Here is a 26,947-nt window from a genome sequence, read left to right on the forward strand (position 1 = left end):
GGGCATAATGTTGCAAGGTCTGTTCCCTATGCAAACAGCCCAGCTAGAATACAAAGTCCATGAACCTTACCTCCTCCCACATTTGAAATGGAGCCTGGATGGGACATTTGGGGGTTCCTCCCTCTGGCCTGACATTGCTGAATTCTCGATGTAGTTGCCTGGAAGCCTCATAAGTAGGTTAAATGGTTGTTTGTTACGCCACTGTATGATTTTAGGAATATAGGACAGACTCTTGCACATTCTGCCTCATTCAGAGTCTTGCCAAATTGGCCCTTAATGATGTCTGATGTTTCAGTTAATGCTCATTGCTCTTCCTCAAGCCAAAGATTAAGGGCTGATGCAAATACTCCAGGGAAGGGTAGTTCATTAACCTATTATCAGTCCTTTATGTGTTAGTTGGAATGAGTTCAACTACTAATTTACACAAGAAATAATAAATGTAAAACACACTGTGTAATCCACAAATTACCAGATAAGTAGGAAATTATCTGAACACACTTAAAAATTTTAATTGAGATGTAACATAATTTGAATACATTTTAACTGAAAAATCAACCTCACTATCACATCTAATATCTGTCAAGTGTTCATTATATGCTAGGCCTTATCCAGAGATTTCATGACAACAAACCTATATGAGGTAGTATGATTCTTAGTCTCATTTTACAGACGAGAGAGAGATGAGGCACAGAGAGGTTGGGCAACTTCTCAAAAGCCACACAGCTAATAAGTGTAAGCCAAGATTTGCACCAAGCAGTCTACTTCCAGAACTTGCGCTGTAAATCACTTTCCTGCTTAATTGCCCCCCTTCAAGGTATGACGGCTGGAACATATGGGAGAAAGAAAATTTGTGAGTCATGAAAGGACTGAAGTTATTTAAAAGTGTTATTATACTAATACCTAGTACAATATGGTTACAATTTTCTGATATCAGCTCCTAAGAGAAGTCTGCTGTGCTTGTTGTGGTCTGAATGATCGTGATAGAAATAATCAGAGCAAGGTCGTCAACAGTACTTACTGTCCCGTGGTTGATGTGGTCACTTCTACCACCTTTGTCTTTGTGACCTTTGCTGTCGCTGCCATAGTCATCACCGTGATTTACTGAGGGCTTCCCATGTTCCAGGAATCCTATTTCAGACACTACCTGAACAGTCTCATTTTAATCCTCAGAGAGGTAACGCTCATAGAACCAGAGGTGATGCATCTGGAATGGGAATGTATGTCTGCCTTCAAAGCGCAAGTTCTTAACCATTTCACTTCATCTAAAATTGTGTTAAGACTTCTACCGCCACCGCCACCGCAACCACCAAATACCACTTATGAAGCGCGCTTTCTGTGTCAGGCCACCCGTGCCACATTAGTCCAATGCCACTGTTTCAAACTACGGTTCTTGGGCTACATCCAGCCAGCTGTCTGTTTTTGTAAATAAAGTTTTATTGGGACACAGTCACACTCATTCACTTGCACATTATTTGTGATGGTGTTTGTGTTGAAAGGTAGAGTTGAGCAGTTACAAGAGATAACCCAAAACCAACATACTTAGGACCTGGCTTCCCACAGAGAAGTCTGTGGACGCCCCCTGCTTTAACCCACTTTGAAATGTGCATGTATTACTGTTCTCATTTACACGTGCATATGTTGGAATTCAGAAAGATTAGGCAATTTTCCCATCCAGCTCTTAAAGAGCAAGAACCTAGTAAACACCTGAGGTCCAGACGGCTCCGGATTTTATTCCTTTTCCTCCCTAAGACTTACAAAGGCAACAGCTTTCATAGTCACCCCTTGAAGGAAAGGAGATTTCTCTAACATGTGGTTAACAATCTGGTTTTAAATGTCTGACACCGGTGTTAGAGTTGTATGTTTTCCACTGCCAGAGGAATATTAAATTACTCTTACCTTCTGATAATTTACTGTATTTAATTCCTTGAGGATGGATGCTTACGGGCTTGTCTGCCTTATTCTTAAAGTGAACTTTCATGATGTCTCCAACTTCAGCATACAAGGTAGGCCCAAGAAGTCCTATAGAAACAAGGATTTATAATCTATCTGCGTTCAGGAATACCAAAGACAGAGCTGCTAAGCACGGAGAGACACAGACCCGCATGAGAGATGGCTGTCACTCCCCTGGCCCTGAGGCTGGCCTGCTTGTCTTCTATCTAGAAGGGTTTGCCGGACCCTTGTCTCGACATTGCACGCAGTCAGGACAGGACAAGAAGGTAGAAATGTTTGGCGTGGGCTCAAAGCAAGTCAAGAGAGAGAAGGAATAGTTCTGATCATGTCTACCCCATCCTGACCCCTGTCATTCCTTGCAGATTACTGTCTTTGGCCAAGAGAAGAATGGTGTTCACTTTCGGTTGTGCAGGGTGATTTGAGGGAAGATGACTGGCTCCATTAGATCTCCCTGAGCGGGGGAACCTCAGAGACCTCAATAAAGTGAGAATAGGGGTAAAGTCACAGGGTACGCTGGTCCTGAGGTGAGTTCAGAGTCCCTGAGGCAGGAGTGATGCGTCCAAAGAACAGAAAGGAAGAGTGCAGGTGGCGCGCAAGCAGATGAGGGAGGGGCGGGTCACGTGGGGCTTCATGGGCTTTGGTAAGGAATTTGGATTATCTTCTGAACGAAATGGAAAATTGCTGGGGTTTTGTGCCGCAGACAGACATGGTTTTAAAAGTTCATTCTAGGGCGCCTGGGTGGCTCAGTGGGTTAAGCCACTGCCTTCGGCTCAGGTCATGATCTCAGGGTCCTGGGATCAAGTCCCGCATCGGGCTCTCTGCTCGGCAGGGAGCCTGCTTCCCTCTCTCTCTCTCTCTGCCTGCCTCTCCATCTACTTGTGATTTCTCTCTGTCAAATAAATAAATAAAATCTTAAAAAAAAAAAAAATTAAAAAAAAATAAATAAATAAAAGTTCATTCTAGAGGGAAAAAAAGGACTTCCCAGCTGTAGTGTGGAGAACAGTGTGCAGTGATGGGCCCGGAAATGGCAGCAGGTGACACAGAGAAGCCACACGTGCGGCGGTAGGTGGGGGAAGACGCTGGTTCCAGATTCTGAAGGCAGAGCCGGCTGGATTTGCTGGTTGGCTGACGTGGCCTCTGAGAGAAGGAAGCCAAGGGTGACCCTGCGGTGTTTTATCTGAGCAATGGGGTAAACTACGTGACCAGTTACTTCAGTGTGGGACACCGGGGGTGACAGGTGAGACGGGCAGATATCAAGAGTGACGTCTCAAGTCTTACATGACAAGTGTGCTGAGTCCTGCAGCCACGAGGATAAATAAGACCCTGTCCCTGTCCTCGAAGAGCTCGCAAGCTCGTCTGGGGGCAAACGTACGGTAGGAGCCACCACTGAGATGTGGGCAAAGTGCTATAGACGTAGAGAGGATGAAGGGCCAGTTCTGTCTGAGGGGTTAAGGGAGGAGGTGATATTTGAGTCGGGCTTCGGCAGAATCATAAATGAGAATTTCCCAAAATTAAATGTTTGAAAAGTTGACTGCTCTCACTTCCCAGCCACCTGTAAACCCTGTGCGGTTTGCTTCTCCCCAGCAGAGACCGTGGGAACTTGAGGAGAAAGGGGCAGCAGTCATGGAGTTCAGCCAGCATTTGTTTGCAGGGCTGATGGTCACGTTAATCGGGCCCCCACTTACAGAATTGTAATGGTGACTAAAATAGAGGCCTTTGCAGAGCTTGCAAAAAAGTAGGAAGGACAGATTTTAACAAACCATCATACAAAAGCACAGCTTACACTGAAGAGCATTTGCCAGAGGAATCGTGTCCAATCTTGGAGAAAAGGAGGAGCTCGGGGTTGGACATGCTTCCTTGAGGAAGCAATGCTTCAACTGAAGTCCAAAGGCCAAGAGGCAAAGGCATGGGCAGGGACATTTCAAGGAGTGGGATGAGCATGTGCAAAGGGCCCGTGGCACCAGAAAACTTGGCCTATTCAAAAACTGACAGATGGCCACAGTGAAGGTAAAGTTCAACAGGTAAGAGAGAGAGGCAGAACGTGAGGCTGAAGGCACGATCAGAAGCCCCATCATGTAGAGCCTTCCACATCTTTGAGTTTTGCCTCTAAGTGTATCTGGAAGCCAATCAAGAGTTTTAAGCAGGGGTGAGACATGGACCGGATTTGGGGTTTTAAATCTCTGGGGGCACTGGTGGAGTATGAGCTGGGGAGAACTCAGAGTGGATGCTGAGAGAACAGAGGGCTCCAGGTGGGTGATGTGGTGACAGAGTGTAAGGTGATGATGAGAACATGCTAGAGGGCTATTAGAAGATGAAACGTCAGGGCTTGATGGATGGCATATGGGTGGAGGGTGAGGGAGACCAAGTTGCTGTGGATGGCTGGTGATGTTCTTGCTGGGGAGCGGGGGCAGGAAGGTAACCTTCTCTGACATGAGGACACTGTGGGAGGTTTTGTTTGCTAGATATGGTAGGCACAATAACGGCCCAGCAGAGATGTCCGCATCTTTACTCCTGGGACCTGTGAATACACTACGCGGGGTGGCCAATGGGGCTCTGCAGGTGTGACTAAAAGAAGTTTGAAATGGTAGAGTTTCTGAGATTATTATCCCAAGGGAAATGTCATCCAGCACCCTTATAAACAGGATGCAGGCAAAGCTGAGCTCACAGCCCTGCCGGATCTGAACCGGAGGAAGGGGCCACACACTCGCACGTGCAGCCTGCCTCCAGTAACGGGAAAAGGCAAGGAGAGGACTGTCCCCCAGAGGGGGAGAGCTCTGCCAACGCCTTGATTTTAACCCAGTGAAACTTATTTTGGACTTCTGACCTCAAGAACTGCAAGATAATAAATTTGTATTGTTCTGAGCTAGAAGTTCTGAGCTGAAGTTTGCAGCAATATGTTACCGATTGGCAGTGGCGGAAACAGTATCTCTGAGACTGAACCCCCTTTCCCTACTTCTATCTTTCTACCTGCAGTTTTCTTACTGCTTTCAGCAAACTCTTCGCTGCTGGAGTTTATGCTGACCTTGTGCCTGGAGCGTGTTGTTTGCTTCTGTGTTCGCTCTGCACAGGACTGTGGAGGTCACACTGTTCAATCTTCAATTTAGAGATACTTACAAAGCCTGGGATGTGGGGGTGGGTGGATGGCTTGCTCAAGGTCAGTCAATCATTGGGTGGTGCCCCCTGGGGTTAGAACTCAGGGCTCTGGACTCTTGAACCAAAGTTTTCTCTACCACCTTGCACAGAGCAGGTTCAGAACCGCCCCCTCTTCTGAAATAGTTCCAATGTCTACACCATTTGTGACTCCTGACCACAACCGGCAGGACTAGCTGAGCTCGCTCTCTCTTCTGGCTGCTACCCTCAATCCTAGCTCCTGATGGAAGCCCCCACTGGCTCTTCCGACCTGCCGGGGGTGCCCAGGAGCCCAAAAGATGCTGGCCACGTGGTCACAGCATGCACTGCATTTGTTGCCATGGCACCTTGCTTGGGTGATTTGTTTGCTGGCATTGCGTGGCTACAAATGCCCGTGCCTGGGATAAGTCTCCTCAGTTATTTAACCTAATAAGACCTCTTGCTGCAATGAATGGTCTGGAGTATTTATTTGCCTCCCTTTCTGCTTCCTTGGAATTAAGGCAAAACAAAGGGATGTTTTCATAAATGCAAACCAAATACCTTCCCTCATGTGGACAAACACATGAGTGTTGCCGAGCTGCTGGTTAGCTCCTCCGTCAGCCCGATGGCCTGGGTCCCAGCAGTGATGTGGGGGAAGGGGCCACCTACCTTGTGGTCCCAGGAAGGTAGCACAGAGTGTACCCAATTTCATGCGGCTTTGGAGTTGAAAAGGACAACATAAAGTCAGCTAATCCTATCCCCTGCGCTCGGGTGCATATGAGTTACAGAAAACAGGGAAGCCCAGTGTTGTACTAGTTCAGAACCCCTTCAGGGGCAAACGTTTCATACCCTTCCTTGAAAACACTCAGAGTTGACACTCGCCATTTCAAAGCCCCAGCCTGGATTCCCAAAAATGAGCCCAGTCCCTGCACTTGTCCACATGGCTGCAAACCTTGATGCAGGGACCCCTCCGGACACCCAGTCCTATGGCCTCGCCCCCACCCACAATCACAGTGACTTCTGGGCTCAGGCTGTAGAAGTGTCACTTGACTCATTCGCGCAAGGCTCAGCTGGAATCACACCCGCCAACAGCCGGAAACGGGGAAAGGTGCCAGTGACCCAGAACCAGGCTGGGAATGGGGCAGGTCACAGAGTTGGTGGCCATGTCTGAACCCGGAGCTTCACAGGGTTCACCCCGGACTTGCCGCACTGCATCAGCTACAGACAGACATCAAGATGAACAAAATACTACCCTTGCCTTTCAAGGATTCATAGTTAAGTAACTTTACGAGTTCAGGAAGAAGCTGCTTTAAAATGGTGTTAAAATGCCTCAGCGTTCTCGGAAAACAAATGTGATATGAGATACACAGGGGTCGGTAGAGAGGTGAAGTTTTAAGTGCACAGGGTTTAAACGTAAATTAATGATCAAGGTCTACTTGTAATTAATGAGGTTGAATCAGGAAATTTCTACAAAAGCTAATAATCTCAAAGGATTTTTAAAAAAAGATTTTACTAATTTATTTGGTAGAGAGCATAAGCCTGGGGAGCAGCAGGCAGAGGGAGAGGGCGAAGCAGGCTCCCTGCTCAGCAGGGGGATCCCAGGACCCCGGGACCATGACCTGAGCGGGAGGCGGCCGCTTCACCTACTGAACCACCCAGGCAAAGGGTTCTGATCACGTACTCTCCTCTCCAAAAACTATCAATGACTCCCTCCTGCCCAGAAGATAGTCCCCAGCCTGGCCCTGGCCTTTCTAACACAGTTCTCGGCACAGTGGCTTACATGGCCCAGACATTCACATTCCGTTAACTTGGCAAAAGCCACAGAGGAAAGGCTCCAAACACCTGTCCGATTCCTCTTTTTTCCAGGCCTCGTGAGTGTGTTTCCCAGCTTGTTTTCCCTTTGCACAACTATAGTTTAATTTAGTTAAATATTTCTTCAGCATCTGCTGTCCGTACTAAGCTTGGAACCAGAGCTCTGAGCACGAAGAGACTCTGACAGAAGACAAGAGATCCTTCAACTTCCCGCCCACAGTGACCAACTGGGTTTTCTGTTGCCTTGCTGTCCTCCCTGAAGGTGACCGCTCTTCTTCCTCAAGCTGAGTCCCTCCAACTCTTGCATCGTATCATGTCCTACTTCTTCTGAGTCTGGCTCCGGCCAGGACTCTCCCTCCGATGTGATTACCCTCCCCTTTTCTACGGGATACGTCAAGTCACTGTATTCTTGTTTGTAAAAGTCCAAAATATACTGACGCCCCTCCTTCCCTTCCAGAACCTCCCTGTCTCTCCTCACATGAGGAGCCAAGTTTCGGGGAACCGTTTTCTCTAAGTTCCTCCTTCACCTCCATTCACCAAGGGAAGTGGCGCTGGTTTTGGAAAGCAGGGAACAGCTTCAAGGGGGGTCACTAAGCATCCTCCTAACGTCGAGTGGGAAAAGAACTGGAAAGAAACCATTGGTTCTGGCATCTCAGAGTCATGGGTGCTATTTTCTGAGAGTCATTTTAGCGGACTTATATTACAGAGGGTCAGGGAGGAAACAGTATTACAGAGAAAGGAGCGGAGGGCTCATGTGGGGAAATGGCCCTGAAGGAAAGGCAGGCAGTTGAGGGGAGCTTTGTTCTAGGAAGGGGTGGGCCTGAACATAGTTGCGTTTTGTTTTACTGTTGTTGAGTTTTGGCTGAAAGGAAGGTTCTAGCCAAGGAAGACTGAGGACAAAGGGAGATCAGGGGAAGCAGAACTAAACAGTTTGCACAGAGAGGTAGAAGGATGAGTCCGGGGAAGCCGACCAGTCTTCACTTGGTTAGTAAGGAAGGACGAGTGAATTACTGACCAGGCGACCCAAGGGAGGAAGCTCTCTCTTTGTGGCCTCTACCATTCCTGGGAAATATGGTATCATACTCAAGAACCCCAAAACCCATTCAACCCACTTTCTTTGATTAAAGGGGAGATCAGGAAAGGGGTATTGGGGCGGATCCATCTGGTAAGGGTCTGACCTGATTCAGTCATGATCTATCTCAGGCTCAAGGAGGCTCTGGGTTCCGCAGGGAGTCTGCGTCTCCTGCTCCCTCTGCTCTCTTCCCTCGCCCTCCCCCGCTCATGCTCTCTCTCTGTTCCTCAAATAAACAAACACAAACTTCAGGAAAAAAAAAAAAAAAGAAAAGAAAAGATGAGGAAAAAAGAGATTTTTCTTTGAAAACAATAGCTGTTGTATACCTCACACTAAATAAAAAAGGGGAAGAGGGGCGCCTGGGTGGCTCAGTCATTGAGCGTCCACCTGCGGCTCAGGTCATGATCCCAGGGTCCTGGGATTGAGTCCAGCGTGGGGCTCCCTGCTCAGCAGGGAGCCTGCTTCTCCCTCTCCCACTCCCCCTGCTTGTGCTCCCGCCCCCTCTCTCTCTGTCAAGTGAATAAATAAAATCTTTAAAAAAAGAAAAAAAAAAAACAGGAGAAGAGATGGGAAAAACCGAAGCAAGAGAACCAGCCATGTATGGTTCCTCTGAATGAGTGTAGGGAGCCGGCCGGAAGCAACGTCACTTGCCAGGGTTCAGCTGCGCTCCATGAACTAGACCGTCAGCTCCAGGAAGGCAGGATGTGGTTCTGCCTTGCCAACTGGGGCGTCCGTAGTGCCTCTTCAATGCCCAGCCTGTAGCCAGTGCTCAAGAGTACTTTGTTCAATAAGTGAATAAAATTCAAACTCTTAAACGCTTTGTTTAGCTTTCTGATCAGTGTTAAAAACAGCCGGCTTCGTGAGCACAGCCCCTCAGGCAAGAAGGGACCTCTGGCTTCATGCTTTGCTGCCACTGTTTTGAAATTCTCAAAAATGTGAATTCCGGGCTCCACATCTTCATTTTTCACTCACCCCCACAACTTAGACAGCCCGGACTGCTTAAAAACAACAAAAGCACTCATTTCTAAAAAATGTCACCAAACAGATACTTTAGATAACCAGGGATAGCAAATTTTCAGAGATTCATCTTTAAAACTGAAGAATGTACTTCCGGCTTACCTGAAGTTTTGGATCGTGGTTTTTCTTTCAGAAAATGTGGTTCATACTCTCTGTAGACAATTTTCTTAAAGAAAGGATTCGAACTAGAAATCAAATACAGAAATTAATTTGAGAGCCATATACATCTACATCTCACATCACAAAACAAATGGATTTCTCATGTCCTCAGATACGCAGTAGGAAAAATAGTATTTTAATTGCATTTCAGAAACTCAAGGTTTTGAAAATATGAATAATACATGGGGTTAATAAAATAATTATTGATCTATTTAGGAATATTTTGTTGTGGCAACCATTCTATCCCAACTTAGTCTGCCTTAACTAATCCTTACTCAGAATCCATTTTCTAAGAAAAGAACCTAAGATCATTGTGTGAACCCAAACTTTATGCTTAGATTTTAAATGACTAAAGATATAAACAAATCTTTTATGAATAAATACATGGGCTATATTTTTAATGATGAGTCATATACAGATTTAAATTACTGGGGAACATTATAAAGAATCATTGTTTTGGTGAACCCTGTTTCTAGTTGAGAAGTTGGAGATGACTAATGGAGTTAAAGCCCTGGGCACTCCTACTAAAAACAAACAAACCAAATGAAAAAGGCAAGTCTTGGGAAATGTAAGTCTCTTGTCCAGAGGAGAAACAATGGATAAATGGCAAAGCCAAGACTCAAAGAGGTAAAACCATTGTATTCATGGTAAAGAATTCACAGAAAGGGAGGCAGTAAGAGTGGGACTCTTGAACTCTAGAGGAAAAAGAAAAAATATATATATATAAATTTATGATTTTATTTATTTGTCAGAGGTCACAAGTAGGCAGAGAGGCAGGCAGAGAGAGAGCGGGAAGCAGGTTCCCCGCTGAACAGAGAGCCCCATGTGGGGCTGGATCCCAGGACCCTGAGATCACGACCTGAGCTGAAGGCAGAGGCTTTAACCCACTGAGCCACCCAGGCAGCCCAATATATATGTTTTTACTTCAATATCTGTTACCACATACCTGTAAGTGACTGAACAAGTTTCCTTAGGGAAGTTTCCAAAAACATTTACTTAAGACTTCAGACAAGAATAATAGATATATCCCACCTCTAAAAGTATTCTCCTGCTAATATTAGATGAAGTAAGAGGAAAGATCTTTGCTTTGTGCTGAAATTCACTTTGGCAAAAAAACAGGTGGTTATGTTGATCTCCTTACAGAAAGGATCATTCCGCTGTAGGTGTGGGACACTTAGTACAAGTTCTTAGTTTAAGCAGCTGGATGTACAGGTTAGATTTTGTACAGGGGAAAATAACATGATTCGAAGTTCAAAAACTTGACAGTTGGTCTAGGTTGTCACTGTATGGTTTTGGCTCAAAAACTGACACCAGAAGTATGACTCTTACCAGAATTCTGGAAACTCAACCATAGATCGAGGGGATCAGATCAACAGTCATGGTTCCCTTTGGAGTGCTCCTGTGTAAGTCAGGCTTTTTCTCTATGTGGTTCAGCTTCCAATATTCTGCTTGTTATTTTTCAGAGCTAACTACAGAAGAAAGGACAAACTCCCAAGCATAAGCACGGAATATCCCAGCAAAGATAGCCAGCATGATAATGTCTGGCCATGAGCAAGAGAAATTAATGTTGGAAAGCCTATGATTTTCTTTGGGGTTTTGGCAGTTCTGTAAGGGTATGGGTATGATCTAGATCATCAACTCAAAAGACAATATTTAAAATGATTTTTAAAAATATTTTATTTATTTATTTGACAGAGATCACCAAGTAGGCAGAAAGGCAGGCAGAGAGAGGAGGAAACAGGTTCCCTGCAAAGCAGAGAGCTGGGCTTGATCCCAGGACTCTGGGATCATTACCCAAGCCGAAGGCAGAGGCTTTAACCCACTGAGCCACCCAGGCGCCCTAAAATGATTTTTTTTTAAAGGATTTCTTGGGGGCAACTCAGTGGTTCAGTGGGTTAAGTGTCTGCCTTCAGCTCAGGTCATGTATGACCCCAGGGTCCTGGGATCGAGTCTCACATCAGCTCCCTACTCAGGGGAGACCTGCTTCTCTGTCTCCTTCTGCTGCTCCCCCTGCTGTGTTCTCGATGCCTCTCTCTCTATCTCCAATAAATAAATAAATCTTTAAAAATTTTTTAAAAAGATTTCTTATTGTTACAAGAGCCAGGTAATATGTAATACTGTCCAAAAGAACACAGTAACAAAGTAATTCTTTAAGGGGTTTCATGTTATGCTCTCCCAGACTCTTAAAATATTACATTATTTCTTAGGAGATTGCTCTGGTTTTGTAATCCTAAAAGAGGAACTTGTCTTTCACAATCATTTAAATGGTGATGTTTTAGTTAAAAAAAAAAAAAAAAAACTGAGTCACACTGAGAGGTTTACTAATAAAAAATATAAAAATATAACCAAATGGAAATAGTGAGTCGGTCCTACAATTTGTTTAATTTCTGGGAAGTCTTGTTTTGAGCCTTTCAATTAGGAAAAACAATTTGTAGTTCAGAAATAGAGTTTTGTTACTTAAGCCACCGTTTCCTTACACCGCGACCTTCCACACTGGCCAGGGCAGACCGGATCCCAGGGGCTAAGAAGTGACAAAAGCGAAGAGTCCCACGAAGTGGAAGAAAAGGTGAAAAACCAGAAACTCGGCATGTCTGTGGCCCGGTGGGCGCTGGAAACCACGGCTGCTCGGCCCGTGCCAGGAACAGCCCGCTCGACCGGACGGTGCGCGCGTCTCCACCGGCGGAGGCTGCGGGGACCCGGTGACTGCTCCGGCCCCGGCGTCCGTAACGTCCCGGGCGCCTCGGACCCGGGAAGGGGCTCTGCAGGGCGTGGGCTCGCGAGGGGGTCGTGGCTGGAGCTTCCGAACCAACGCGCCGATGAAGCCCACGAGCCCAGCACAAAGCCCCGTCACCCAACCCTTCAGCCGCGCGCGCAGACGACCGCGCGGAGCCGCCGGGGCACTCTACGGTCAGAAGCAAAATAGCGATTTTGGTTAAAATGAGCAATAAGTTGGGGTTTTCTGTTTCTGTTTGTTTGTTTGTTTGTTAGCGGTGGAGCTGCGGGAGGCACGTCCCCGCGCGCGGCCGCCGTCCCTCCCCGCAGCCCGCCCGCGCCTCACCTGGGCCCGGGGCTCTCGGGCCGGTAGCTCCAGTCCACGCCCTGGGCCGCCACGTAGAACTGCCGCAGCCGCGCGGCCGCCGCCCCGCAGCAGGCGCCCAGGACCGCCAGGACGCCCAGGACGCCGAGGCGCGGGCCGCGCGGGGCCATGGCCGTCCTGCTCCGGGACCGGCCGGGCGCGCGTGCACTCCGGGCGGCTGCGGGAGGCGGTGTCCCCCCGCCGTCGGCCGGCGCGGGCCGGGGCTGCGGCCGCGGGGCGGTCCTCCGGGCGAGCGCCCTCCCAGGCGCGGGCTTGGCCAGGCGCGGCGCCCCCGGGACGCGAGGCTCGGGGCGGAGCCGACGGCGGCAGCAGGTGGCGACAGCGCAGAGCCCGCCGGCCCCGCGGACCCGCGAGGCGCAGGCAGAACCGAGCCCGCGCCGGCACCTGCGGGCGCCCCAGGGCCGCGGCCCCTCCCTCACCACCGCCGTGAGCCCCCAGGGGCGAGCTGACGTTTGCCCGACGCTCAGCCCACGCCCTCTGCCTCAGTTTCCCTGGGGCCTGGGGGAAGGGTAGCGCCGCGTTAGGGGCACCGAACCGCCGGCACGTCGGTGAGGACGCGGGGGCGTGAGGACACGGGCCCGAGCGGCCCCGAGCGGGTCTGTGGGCCCGGAGCGCTGGCCGGTTCCCACCCCTGCGCGGTTCGGCCGCGGCCGCGGAGGGCAGAGCCGACTCGGTCCCACTTACTGGCTGCGCAGCGTGGGCAGGGCAGGGCCGCGGCGTCTTTCGAGCTCAGTCCCGCGGCCGGCGCGAGGCGGGTGATCTGCAGAGACACCTGCTGGGACGCGAGGGCTCCGGCTCGGGCAGCCTGGCGTGGAGCACACCTGTGTTCCTGGGACTGGGGTTTTCCTGCCGCAGGGGCCCCTTGGGTTTCTTGAGGATCTGGCTGATTCACACTGCCTTAAGCAATGGCGCTACTGGGTTTTTACCCCGAAGATACAGATGTCGTGAACAGAAGGGCCACCTGTGCCCCAGTGTTCATAGCAGCAACGGCCACGGTCGCCAAACGTGGAAGGAGCCCAGATGCCCTTCAACGGACGAATGGATAAAGAAGATGTGGTCCCTGTATACACAATGGAACATCACGCAGCCGTCAGAAAGGATGAACACCCGACTTTTCCATCAACCTGGACGGAACTGTAGGAAATTATGCTGAGTGAAATAAGTCAAGTGGAGAAAGGCAATTGTCATATGGTTTCACCTATTTGCGGACATTAAAAGGCAGGGGGAAATGAAGTGGGGGGGATCGGAGGGGGAGATGAACCGTGAGAGACTGCGGACTCCAAGAAACAAACTGAAGGTTTTAGAGGGGAGGGGGGAGGGGGATGGCCTGGCCCAGTGATGGGTATTAAGGAGGGCACGTATTGCACGGAGCACTGGGTGTTTCACAAAAACAGTGAATCATGGAATGCTACATCAAAAACTAATGGTGCACTGTATGGTGACTACCATAAGATAATAATTAAAAAATCAGATCTTATTTTGCTATTGATAGAAAACCTGAGAAACCTGAGCATTATTATAACTGTCTGAGACTCCTTGAATCTGCATTCCTCCAAGTTTGTCTTAAAAAAATTTTTTTTTAAATTTATTTATTTGCCAGAGAGAGTGAGAGACTAGCAGAGGGAGAAGCAGGCTCCCCGCTGAGCAAGGAGCCTGATAAGGGACTCAACCCCAGGACCCTGGGATCATGACCTGAGCAGTAAACAGATGCTTTATGGGCTGAGCCACCCAGGCATGCTCCCAGCTTCTGTCCTAACACAGTTTGTCTCAATAGATCTGCTACATTGTAACCTGGCACCTCACATGAGGTCTCCATGATGTCGGGCTCCTCCACACTTCACTCCTCCTCCGCACAGTCCTGTCTGCTCCTTTGCTGATATACCCTGTCCGCATAGAATACCCAGTCCTCCCTTGTTGCTGAACAGTGTCTGTTCAGAGTCCTCTCTCTCTCCTTAATTCTGGACTCAAACTGACCTTTTCCATTTAATGAACTACCACGATATTCACATATGATACTCATATCAAATGCCCTCTATTTGTGTGGGTAACTATTGTTTCCCGACTAGATTATAAACTGTTCAAGAGCTCAACAGTGTCTTACTCTTCTGTATCTGTGAGAGCCATAGAAGCGGACAACCGTCAGAATTCCCTGGGTAGCTTTCACAAATTGTAGATTCTTTTTTTTTTTTTTTAAAGATTTTATTTATTTATTTGACAGCGATCACAAGTAGGCAGAGAGGCAGGCAGAGAGAGAGGAAGGAAACCAGGTTCCCCGCTGAGCTGAGAGCCCGAGGCGGGACTCGATCCCAGGACTCTGGAATCATGACCTGAGCCGAAGGCAGATGCTTTAACCCACTGAGCCACCTAGGCGCCCCACAAATTGTAGATTCTGACTCTGACACAGGGCTGGTAACCACTGTCCCATGATACCCAGCGTAGTGATTGGCGTTAAGACAAGCAGAGGTGTTATCAACAGTACATGAGAGAAACTTTAAAAAGCAGTGTGTCCCTCAATCCCAAGTTTACTGCCAAAGTTCTTGCAAAATTATTGTAACCTTTAGTTAGACTCTTTCACAATTTTATTTGGATATTGGCCCATGAGTCATTCATTGTGCATGATACCTTTATTGCCTCATATTTCACAGAGACAAGATAACTGTATTGTTTGGCTCTCTACTTTTCACATCAGTTCCAGATTACTATGTAACTTTCAACAATCTAAAAACATGTGATTTAATAAATAACATCTCTTTTTCCTTATAGGATGTTCAAGTGTTGAGGATTTTCTCTGCTTCTCTAATTTTCTGATATTTTCTTCTTTGATTCTGGGGTGGGGTGGGCAGGGATATGGTATATATTTGCTGACTGATTGAAAGGTTAATCTGTACTTGGGACAACGGTAATTGTGCTTTACATCGATGTAAACAAAATGAGGTACACAGATCCCACTGAACAAAACATCAAATAATAGAGCATGGCATTCGGGAAGAATCTTTTTAATTGCACATTTGAATTTTGATCTTGAGTTTCTTTTGGGGAGAGTGACCAGTGAAGGGAAGGGGACACGTGGCTTCCTGTGTTGATTCATGGTCTTCTGGCACAATGTTGATTCTGGTCTCTACGCTGATTCTGGTCTCTCTGCTGCCTTCCAGAGGCTTCTCTGGAAGTCTTGCAACACTAGTGTAATAGGGCTGCATAAACAACAATCACTGGAGACCCCAGAAGGTCTTACAGAAATTCCCTCAAGTCACAGACACCAGCTGCCTTCCAACCAGTAGCGTACGCCTTCCTCCAGTCTGAAAATAAAGAGGCATTTTTATTTTTCCACGGTCCGGTCTTCTGGTAAGCCAGATGCTTCGGTCTCTGGTTAATGAGTCTGTCAAGAAAGGGACAGCAAAACCCACAGACCACGGCAGAGCTCCAGCCCCGGCTTCCGGGGCTTAAGGAAGAGGCAGAGCAGGAAGGAGTGGTGACTGGAGAGGCTGGGCTTGTGGCACAATCCTTCCGCTCTCATCCAGAACTAATCTACAGGAAACCCCATATCCTTCTTTAACAAGTATTTCCAGAAAACTGCAGCAAACATGCTACAGCTGAAGTCAAGTCTGGCAGGAAGCCTGATGTTCAAAAATAGGATCCTGTAGAGGTTGAGTAAGGAGACCAGCAGGACAGTCTCTGAAAACGAGACAGAAGTAATTAAACTAAATCGATTTTCCTTAAAAGAAAGCAAGCAAGCTTGTAAGCCAGACAGTGAGCGCTCAGCATATTTGTCCCCTAAAGATCCACGTAGTCTCTTTCTGGATTCCAGACATTTTGCCATCCAGGCGACGTTCCTTAGGAAACTCCACTACTCACAGAGCTTTTGGGAAGAAAGAAAGTGTCAGATAATTTTTGTTGTCCCAGTAAGTCACAGAGGGAATTGGCTCCATAAAAGCTGGTAAGGGGATCCTAGGTGGCTCAGTGGGTTAAGCCTCTGCTTTCAGTTCAGGTCATGATGTCAGGGTCCTGGGATTGAGCCCCGCATCGGGCTCTCTGCTCAGCGGGGAGCCTGCATTCTCCTCTCTCTCTCTGCCTCTCTGCCTACTTGTGATCTCTGTCAAATAAATAAAATCTTTTTAAAAAGATGGTAAAATTTTTCTAATAATATGACTTCTGGCCATCAGGCAAGGCCATGGGGTTGTTAATACCTCCAAGCAGCCATTAATGGGAATGTCACACATCCTAAAAATAGTTATATCTTGTTAGAACATTTCTAGCCTGGAGGAAATGGAAACCCTCATATAAACTTAACTTTCTATTGTCACTCTAGTGACATATCTTATCCCCCAGATGCCAACACAATTTCCTTCAAGTCTTAAAAGCTTAATACATACTTAAAATTGAACTATTTTTATTATATATTATATTATATATATATTATATTATAAACCTATAGTTTAATTATATCATGAAACATCAAGGTTTAACATTCTTTCTCTTTCTGCTGCTGTTCCATTTCCTTCAAAAATATCTTCAGAGGTAACTTACCTTAAGGACTTGGGTCAAATGCAGCATTTGTAAAAACTCCGTATGTTCCCAGGTGGCTAAGGAAGAGAAATAAAAAATGACCTACTATGCAGTTCTGGTCCCTGCCCACAGTCCAGCACATGCTTCCTGCGGAGACATTGGAGTACCACCCCACCCTGGAATTCTGCTTTAAAAGGAAAACAAAAATAAATGCACAGGAGCTTTCTGAGATCCCACTTGGGAGCTCTGGGTAATTGGCACAGCACTTACACCCACGCAACGTTATCACTGATGCTCTAGGTACCCAAGTAACCTGCTACGCCTCCTCTTGGTGAGAAGGAATCCTTAGAAAATACCCAGGCTTGATCATCTGCAACAGTTTTCAAAGAATGGTAGTGCTGCCCCCTACAGGTGTTTTTTAAATTTTCATAGGGATCAAGAATTTTGCCCACACATAGTGGGAAAGGGCCAGGGGCACTGGATACTGCAGAAAGCACAGGGCACAAAAGAATTATCCAGCACTCCACATAATTTTAGAATATCTATTCGATATTCCTGTAGGTGAATAACCCCTGAGCCTAGAATTTAATTGCTTTACATATAAATAATATTTTTTGGCATCTTTTAGAATACAATTGCCCCGTGAATTGAGGAAGATTATGACAGGTTTTCCAACCCTCTACCAGAGCCATTCATCACTTGAAAAAGTCAGGCTGGCGTCAGCAACAGCTCTGACGCTGTCTGAGCCACGGAGACAAGGTTCCTGACTGTTGGACTTTACGGTTGTTGACCCAAAGGTGCTCCCAGCAATGGGCCAAATAATGCCTCGGCTCTAGCGTTTTATTTCCATTGTTTGTCACTTTCCCTTTCATTTCTCCTTCACTTTATAATTAGGGCACTTACTGATCTTAAAAAACACAATGTGTGGTTAAAATATGTTATCTGCGTATTTTACTTTAGAATTAGTAAAGGGGACAGGGCAAAAACTCTGTAGCAGAAAGGGGTCATTATGTGTAATCATTCTGACATATTACAGTGAATTAAAAAGCCAAACTAGACACATTTACTCAATCTTGAAACAGGTCTATCTTACCTTTGAGGATTCAAGGGGCTCTCTCCATCATCTAGAATAAGCAAGAAGACACAAATGATCAGTTGAAAAGAAACAAAAAAACCAGGAGGCGGAGGAGAAAGGTCATTGGTGGTAGGAGGGGCTGGGGAAAGTCGGTGTACTGATTTTCAGATGGGCCCATCGTCAGGCGTATACTGAGAACAAGCTCTCTCTGAGCGGTAGGACCTCTGCTAGGCTAAATTAAACACTTGACAGTATGTAATCCAGAGTCTTTTCCTCTTTGTTCTCTTCCCATTCAGTGACAATGTCTTCTTTTTCCTCCGGTTCCTGCCTTCAGCGTCTTGGCTATTTTTTGTTGTTGTTGATGTTGAGATCATCGGTTCTTGAAACCCACTACTCTGATCCTTGAGGCCCCCGATCACTGCAACCTATGTCACACCCCCAGCCACCTGTTGGGGCTAATCACACAGACAAATCCACACCAACATAACAAGGGCTGTCTGCCTTCTCTGGTAACACAGGTGAACAGGGCCTCCCATCTTAACCCAAACAATGACGCCGACAGTGGAAACTTTAAACATGGCAGCAGGCCTGTCAATCATCCCATGGATAGATAAAGGGGGAAAGTCATCTCATGGCTAAGTAAATTTCAAAAATATTAGATCAAATGAAGATGAACAAGTGTATTCATTACATTATTATGGAGCCTTCAAGGTGATAATGACTATGTATTTTGAATTTAGAGGGAATGTATATGCAGCATTTTATTATTATTTGGCCACAGGATCTTAAAAAGGCTAAAATCAGCTTGGGACATGTCAAGGAAAAATCCCCCATCCTCACAAATGAGTTTATTCATTATTAAAGATGTTGGAGGATGGGTGGCTGCTGCTCCCTCTTCATGGACTGGAGGGTTCTCTAGCAATGTCCCCAAACTGAAGAAAGAACTTGGGGGAAATGCAGGAATCGTGTGATTCCGACATGGGTATGGAGAGTAGGATCTAGGAGACTAGGAGCCCCTTCTGCAACCCTCCAGGTTTGGTTAAGCACAAATGGTCCACCGAAGGACTGGCTGCGGCTCTCTGGTGGTCAAGCAGAGCGTCAGAGCCACGCTTTGTCCTTTGTGCTCCGCACCCCTTCCCGGGAGAGGAACTTTAGAAAACGAGCCTCAGTGCAATGTGGCTCTGTGCATGGAGAGAGCTTCAGACAACGGAGCAAGTGGTTCTGCCGTGGAGCAGTTAAGAACGGTTCTCAAGTCGTCAGTTCCGCGAGAACCCCGTCAGCTACAACGGCCTTACCATTTGAAAATGGTATTTCTATAGGTAAGATTGATGGAGCCATTAGTAGGTATTTACTGAATGCTCCTCTGTGCCCGTCCTAGTTCTTTGGGCACATCCTAGCGCCCATCCTTTGTTCTCTGACATCGCAGTATGTGTGATGTTGGAGGAGCTGGTGCCGCTGTCGGAGGTGGCCATTACCTGTACTGGGGCATCTGAGCTGAGCCTTCCTGATGCCTCAGATGCCCCTAGTTCCCTTCCATGAGAAATGATGAAGAGACACATTAGCTATGAAAAGAGGTTTCTGAACTCATGGCTGAACATTTGGGGCAGACAAAGATTGCTTTAACCCTTAAGAGATGGTTCCCTTCTTGTAGTCCTAGGCCAGACCTCCTTCCCTGATGAACAACCTGGAAAACACATCTTCCTTACAGACGGTCTCCCTCCAGCGGGCCACATCCCTGCTTCGGTCCTGTGTTAGCGCCACGCATTTTCACGGGAACGTACAGATGTCCCAGTGTGTCACACCAGGTCATGACTGAGCAGCCGTTCCTTACGCCTCTGGCTTCATTTCTCCCTTCCTCCAGAAGCACTTGATTTTGATTCAGAAGCACTAACTACCTCACGCCCTGGGTCAACAAATGACCCAAATGACCATCACGTAAGAGAATGACGAAGGAGGAGAGCGTGACGCTTGCCGGTTAGTCCTGGTGATAACTAAGGCTACCTGGACCAGAGATCCTCAAATGCCAATGAGTCAACTGGCCTCATCAGAGTTCAGAGGGGAGGGCTTTCGAGAAATTCAGATTTCCCGGCCAGCCTCTAGCTCTCCCTACATGAGGACCTCTGTATTTGCAAAGGTGATTGTGATGGGCAGTCAGCTCTGGAGATGACTTCTCCTGGGCTTGTTTTCTTTAAGGGAAAATGTTTTTCAAACATGGACTACTGACATTGTGGTTTGACGGGCCCAATGCCAGTAGTGATGACATCAACAGTCACACCAGCTCCTCCAACATCACGCATCTTCTTCACAAGAAAGAAGAAAAGAAGGAGAAGACGCTTTCCTATTTACCTTTTTGTCTGAGGCGCTTTCGTAGCAGAGCCAGGAGTGTCCCACACGTCACCAAGCCTATTGTAGAAGCCACTGCTCCACCGAAGTAAGTCAGGGCTTGCTGGATTGTCAACGGCCCTGCTGCAGAACAGACACACAAGCAGGGCGTTAAGAAGTGTGTTGCACCAAGGGCCATCATTCTTCCAGGAGGGTCCCAAGGACTGTGAGTTGTGAGACCACACAGGATTATCAACGGTCCCGGCAGGAGAGATCTAGAAGCCATAAATCTACACCAACAGTGTGGGGAGCATTTTATTTTATTCCTAATGCTTAAATATCAAACACAATGTCCAAAGGCGTCAGGGGAAGGACTTAATAAAGTGAACAAAATGGGGGTGCCTGGGTGATGAAGTGGGTTAAGCCTCTGCCTTCAGCTCAGGTCCTGATCTCAAGGTCCTGGGATTGAGCCCCACATCGGGCTCTCCGCTCTGCAGGGAGCCTGCTTCCCCCTTCCCCTCTGCCTGCCTCTCTGCCTACTTGTGATGTCTCTCTCACTCTGTCAAATAAATTAAAAAAAAATAAAGTGAACAAAATGATGAAAGTAGAAGTTTAAGCACATAAAATAAACCATGGTTAATTCTGGGGGCCCAAGATTCAGTATATGACAAAATGTAGTCGCGACAAGCTGTAGAGAAATAAATGAAAACGTAGGAGGTGTATGAAATAAACCTTACAAAGACATGAAGCTCAATTTAAAAAGATCTATGTGTTTTTAGAGGTGTGTGGTAAACAAAATTCTCTGAGATAGTAAATTAGCAATCTGCATAAAGTAAGCTCCAGTTAAAAACATTCTGGAACTTCAGGATGTCTTACACCCACACAGATTATAAAGAAATGAGAGGATGCGTTTGACACATCTGAGCTCTGAGAAAGGAGTGGTGATTGTCTGCACAGAGTCACAGAATTTAATCCCCACTGCTCTGCCTAAGGCGAGGAGATTCTGCTCTGTTTGTCCTGAAACATTCATTAAGACAGGGAAACCCCGTGACGGAAAGGGAGACACTGTCAGAAATACACAGAAAAGAAACCCTGGTTTTGTTACGTTCCTTATCAAAGTGACTTCTTAACCCCTGTGGGAACTATACCTTGGCAGGCTGGCATGGGAGCTGACCACTGGCCGTTCTCTTGGCACGCTGTTCTTGCTGAGCCGTTAAGTACCTGGCCCTCCGGACAGTAGAAGGTACAGGTTGATCCGTAGCTGAAACCGCCCCAGGGGTTGGAGCAGTTCATGCCGCCAGGTTCAATCACGCGCAGCTCGGAGCATCTGACAGCTGCAGGGAAAACAAACACGTTGAATGAAGGTAGCAGAGCTTACGGTCTCCTCTGTAACCTGCCAGCATTGCCAGCAGATCCGAAAGGGGATGGGCCACATCAACAGTCACACCAGCTCCTCCAACATCACGCGTGCTGCGACGTCCGCTCAGAGAACGGCAGCCTATGAGCTAGGATGGGCGCGGAGGAGCGTTCACCGAATACCCACCAATGGCTCCATCAACCTTACCTACAAAAATACCGCTTTCAGAATTTCACGTCTCAAAAATACTACTCTTCTAACTGGATCATCAGCACCACTGGTAATTAGCCGGCATGTCAGCATGTGTTAATTAAAATATTTAATACTTGTTTAACACAGCTGCCTCCAGAAGCTCAAAGGAAGTAGAGACTGTGGCCTTCTCTAACCTTTTCTTCAGGGAACTTCGGGTTCTTGTCCTTCACGCGTGGATGGAAACTAAAGCTCGGGAAATCGACTCCAGCATTACTGAGCAACAGCAACATTCCCAAAGCATCATCCGGGTCCTCATGGGGAACCCAAAGACGGAAGAGACACAGTACTTCTGTACGGGGTGACAGCCTTTCCAGGGACATCGCGTGTGGCTCGTCCTTTTCGCTAGGTTCCAGTTAGGAAACATGTGATGTTTACACTATCACATCATTCATGGAACTGCAACTTGTTATTTCACAATTTTTGTAGTTGGTTTCGTGTTGGGCAAACTTGTTGCTTTCACACACTGGGACATTTGCAAACGTTTCCTCCTTTATGTCTTTGAGACCAGGGCATTTACTTGTGACATAGCAAGGGGAGAGGTGACATGCCTGTGGCACATTACCACCAAGTGGGATTAGTGTAGCTTTCATGGGGGAGCTGACATGTGTAGTGGTCGTTGGGCGGGATGGGATTTCAACAGGCAGTGTGATGGCGAGTGTGGCCACCAGCCGGAAGGCAGCAGCAGAGCTGCATGCCCCTTTCCTGTTACCTCTGCATGCCGGAGTTCCTCCTGTCCACTGTCCTGAAGGTCTGCATCTGCGAGCACTGTCTCCCATGAGTGTGAATCCAGCTTTGCATCCAAAGGAACAAGTGGTGTTCAAGCCAAAGTTTCCCAGATGGTGCCTACAGGACATGGTTCCTTGCTCTGGTGTGATGAGGGCTGGGCATCGGACCGCTTCTGAAGTACGAGCCGTTACTGTGCCTGCGCGAAAACATGTTTCTCTTTAAAGAGCTCCCATTCAAAGGAGCGTAATGGAGTTAAGACTGACATGGAGTAACTGGCTTCCGCCCTGGTAGCAAGGGAGGCTCTAGCAATAGCTCCTCAAGGAAGTTAAAGTGAATTGTTCATCTCAGGTATGGAAAACCAGATGAGAAAAAAAGTGCCTAAAAATATCCTTGGAGGGGGCGTCTGGGTGGCTCAGTGGGTTAAAGCCTCTGCCTTCGGCTCAGGTCATGATCTCAGGGTCCTGGGATCGAGCCCCACATCGGGCTCCTCTCTGCCCAGCAGGGAGCCTGCTTCCTCCTCTCTCCCTGCCTGCCTCTCTGCCTCCTTGTGATCTCTAACAAATAAATAAAATATTTAAAAAAGAAACAAAATTAATATCTATCATCTATCTATCTATCCTTGGATAAGTAATTCTCTAGACCAGAGGAAGAATGGAAGGTGAGACATGATGTCAATGTTACCAACATTTAAAAATAAAACAAAAATTGAAGAGTTGGTGCAGAAATGTAAAAAAGTCAGCCGTAAACCAGATGTGCATAAGCTAATTGTCTGCCCTTGCTGCTTCGTTGGGAGGTGGCATCGTCGGGTGGCTGAAGGGCCACATGAAATGCGAGGTGTGCGTGATGTCACCGGCTTTGTCACTGATTTTCTATGTGGCAGGAGGATGCTTGTTGACCTAAAACCTCAGTTCCTTGATTTGAGAAATGGGACCAGTGACTCCGTCCCTCGGACCCTCCTGGGGATGAAGCAAAGGAGACCATTCAATCGACTCAGTGAAGGTCTCTGAGGAAAAGAGGCCAACGTCATGAAAGAAAATTTCTGCTTAAGAATCCACAGATCCTGGGGCACCTGGGTGGCTCAGTCAGCGTCTGCCTTCAGGTCAGGTCATGGTCCCGGGGTCCTGGGATCGAACCCCGCATCGGACTCCCTGCTCAGTGGGGAGCCTGCTTCTCCCTGTCTCTCTGCCCCTCCCCCCACTTGTGCCCTGTCTCTCTCTCTCCCCCTCTCTTTCATAAAGAAGTGCAAATCTTCGAAGAATCCATATATTTTTTTAATCACAGAAATAAGAAGTCCTGTCACTCCTTACAAACTTTTAAATCCATGGGCTGTGTTTCTTCGATTCCAGAAGATGACCCATTTTAGACTAAGAAGAAGAGCTTTCACAGTAATAGTATTCTAACGCATGTCTGTCACATAGTAAGAGCTTTTATAAGTGTTTGTTATTTTTTTGAAGAAAATTTCCGGAAGAAGAGTCGTCTCAGTGAGTGTATAGTATTTTACCTTCGCAGGTCGGTGGAGGTGCCGTCCATTTTCCAGAAGCTGTGCACTCAACATGACTGGATCCTTCCAGCTTCAAACCCTTGTTACAGGAGAAACGGCAGGTGGAGCCAACCCCGAGTTCCTTATGCGTGTCAGAACAAGCCAGACTTCCCCGCTCTGGAGCAAATAATTCTGGGCACCTGATGGCTGGAGAGTCAAACAAATTATGTCACAATCTTCAAGTTTATTCAGAAGCCAGGTATGCACCGAATTCATTCATTCATGTCTCTAACAAATATTTACTGAGCATCTACTAGGTTAGGTGTTTTGCTAGGCAGCCAGTATTCCACAATTAATAGGACAGATCGTTTAATGCAGTGGCGGGGAAGGGATGGCAGGCTCACAGTTGAAGGTGGAGGGAGAAGTTACAGAAATGAAGAAGTCAAAGGTTTAAGCAGTCACACATAAGAACCCACAATTTCACCCTCTTCTCTACGCCCCTGTGCTTCAGAGACCCTGCCTCCCAAGGCTCTCGCTGTCCTGTCTGGACGGGTGCGGTCCCCGATTCCACGTCTGCCTTTCCTCCTGCCCGAGGCTACTTCCTCATAGATATCCTGCCAACTCCTCAAACCCAACATTTCTAAAAAGGCAAGATTGATCTTCTGTTCTAAACTATTTCCTCCGTTTGGACCCCCAGGCTTTTTTTTAATACCACAGTCCCCTAGCACAGGAAAGCTGAAAACCTTCTGGTCAAGCTAGATTAGTCCCTGGAAATTCCCTGAACTGACTTAGGTGTACTTGCCTCTGGTTCTTGGTCATGCTGCTCTGAATTTCTTTCTCTTTTCACTGAAAAAAATCCTACCCCTCCTGTAGGAAACAGCTGACCACAGCCTCTGTAGAGACTGCTGATCTCTATAGCCTGGACTTCTCTTCTGAACCCATCAGTTTTCTGTTTGGGCTTACATGTCGTCATACCCCTGCTGTAGCTTCCCTCACCTTCTGGATGGAAAACGTAAAATCCAAGAGCCAGGGGTGCTGGGCTGGCTCAGCTGGAAGACCGTGTGGCTCGTGATATTGGTGTCATGATTTTGAGCCCCACACTGGGTATAGAGATTACTTAAAAAAAGAAAAAATTTTTAAAAAATCCCAAGAATCACAAAACTTTGTGTGTTTCACAGTTCACACTGCCGGGTCTCAAGAGTTGGTACTCGTGAATCATTTGCTAAGTGGGTGAATAAACAAATTTTTAGTTTAATCAGCCATTTACCTCAAAAAACTTTTAGAAATTACTGTAGTTATTTATTTCTGTAAGGATCATGTCTTTATGTCCATTAAATTCTCTGACATAAGACTATCACTTATCATCAAATATTCGACAAACTCGGTGACTATTCTTTCTTTAAATCCAAGCTATTTGAACGCAATGCCTTGGTCAAGCCAGGCTCATTTTGCTTAGCACTTTTGCCTCAAAAACAAAACAAAACAAAACAAAACCTCTTGAAGTCTTATGTGGTACCTCACAGAAAAGTGATTATTTCTAGCCTTTACACAGCACCCCAAGTGTTTTTCAGTGACAGGCGATTTGCCAAAAGATTGTGGATCCTCATGTCATGAATCCATTCAAACAAAGTAACACCCTGAATTTCAGTTTAGAATGCTCAGATTTTTGAGTAATTGGTAAATCCAGGGCTGGCAGATCAATTTCATTTACCAAACATTTATTAAATATGTCTGTTAGTGTAAATCATAGACATTAAATCACCTGTGAACAGTTTCACTAAAATGACTTTTTTAGACTCTTTCAGGATTTTATATTTAAGCCCAAGAAAGTGTATAATGTCAGCTGCAGGACAGAGGGGACCTTGTCAGTTCTTTTCAACCCTATATCCCAGGGTATAGGGCCTGGCACCTAGTAGGGCTTCTAAAATGTTTGTCAAATGAACGTAACTTGGATATATGTAACTTGGATGCATGCTAGCGAGTATGTTTATGTCTGAAAAGAAACTGGAGGAGTTACTCTCTGAAAAATTGATTCATGTGACCGTCAGTACACAACGAGAGTTACTACAGCATTAAATACACTGGGGGCCATGGCTTTTATCTCAGTTTGTCAGTCTTGTTCTGCCAAGATTGTAGCTACAGGTTTTTGCTTTTTGGGGTGTTGTTGTTGTTTTGTATATGAAAGTCTCTGAATCCTCTTAGGTAAGAATTAACCTTGTCCAAACAAAGGCCTCTATGTGACTTTAAGGTTTTGACTTCAAATCAAGTAGGGAAGACATTCTCCTGCCTGAGAGGCAGCTTTGATGAGATACACAGAGGCCTAACCCCTGTCTGGTAAATAGTGGGCACCCAGCAAATGTGGCTGAATTACAGGTGTGAAGTGGCCAAGGATGCTGCCGGGGGAGGGGCCTAGGGCCAAAAGAGAGGAGGAGTAATTAATTACAAGAATAGAGAACTGATAAGAATTGCTTTTGTCACGTGCTTAGTGCTTAGTGCTCTATCTCCGTGAGCTTCCAAGCAGTACTATCACAATGACCTTCACTGATGTTTTCTGTAACCCACGAAGGGTTGTATGTAAATCCATGAACTGTCGAGTTCACTGGCCCTCTGTCATTAATTGACAGCAGATTGGCTTATATTATCTTAAATAGACTTAGTAAATTCTCCCCTATATCTTTTTATTATCTCTTTTTACTTGAGTTAATTTTTGTCAAGAAAATCTTGAAAGGAAGATACAGTATAAATAATAAATTCCTAAACTCAAACTTTAGAGATAAAGACTGCGTCCCTCTGGGGAGTCAGAGAAACGTTGGAGCGGGGAGAAAACCGCAGAGATATGAGCCGGGCCAGGGTTCAGAGGGCAGCGGGGTGCTATGTTATAGGATTTGGATGAGCAGGGACTTGGCAGAGCAGAGATGGGACTGGGAGTGGTCACTAGGAGTTGGGTCCAGTGGCCAAACGTGGTCTCCAGAGGGTCAGTGACAAAGTGATTAGGAGAGCGGTAAAATCAGTGAAGA

General features: G+C 46.8%; 2 protein-coding genes and 1 long non-coding RNA gene across 8 annotated transcripts in view; 1 reads left to right on the forward strand and 2 right to left on the reverse strand.

The window, feature by feature from the left end:
- Nucleotides 1-12,691, reverse strand: part of F5 (coagulation factor V) — a 66,268-nt gene extending 53,577 nt beyond the window's left edge. The window contains exons 1-3 of the mRNA XM_082702640.1: nt 12,177-12,691; nt 9,062-9,144; nt 1,897-2,019 (exon numbers count right to left, since the gene is read on the reverse strand). Of these exons, the coding sequence (XP_082558766.1) occupies nt 1,897-2,019; nt 9,062-9,144; nt 12,177-12,325 (355 nt within the window). The 5' untranslated portion in view covers nt 12,326-12,691. The remainder of the gene's footprint in view (nt 1-1,896; nt 2,020-9,061; nt 9,145-12,176) is intronic.
- LOC309849858 overlaps nt 9,170-26,947 on the forward strand; it is a 77,333-nt gene continuing 59,555 nt past the window's right edge. The window contains exon 1 of the long non-coding RNA XR_014303959.1: nt 9,170-9,917. This is a non-coding gene — a long non-coding RNA (uncharacterized lncRNA). The remainder of the gene's footprint in view (nt 9,918-26,947) is intronic.
- Nucleotides 15,026-26,947, reverse strand: part of SELP (selectin P) — a 46,464-nt gene continuing 34,542 nt past the window's right edge. For 4 of the 6 annotated variants that reach the window (XM_082702664.1, XM_082702663.1, XM_082702661.1 and 1 more), the window contains 7 exons: nt 23,952-24,137; nt 22,434-22,646; nt 21,264-21,449; nt 20,140-20,259; nt 17,812-17,842; nt 16,740-16,795; nt 15,026-15,887 (listed from right to left, as the gene is read on the reverse strand). In XM_082702664.1, the coding sequence (XP_082558790.1) occupies nt 16,741-16,795; nt 17,812-17,842; nt 20,140-20,259; nt 21,264-21,449; nt 22,434-22,646; nt 23,952-24,137 (791 nt within the window). In that variant the 3' untranslated portion in view covers nt 15,026-15,887; nt 16,740. The remainder of the gene's footprint in view (nt 15,888-16,739; nt 16,796-17,811; nt 17,843-20,139; nt 20,260-21,263; nt 21,450-22,433; nt 22,647-23,951; nt 24,138-26,947) is intronic. The other 2 variants (XM_082702666.1, XM_082702662.1) reach the window with 1 other exon arrangement.

Source organism: Mustela nivalis (assembly GCF_964662115.1).
Source record: "Mustela nivalis genome assembly, chromosome: 16".
Taxonomy (NCBI): Eukaryota; Metazoa; Chordata; class Mammalia; order Carnivora; family Mustelidae; genus Mustela; species Mustela nivalis.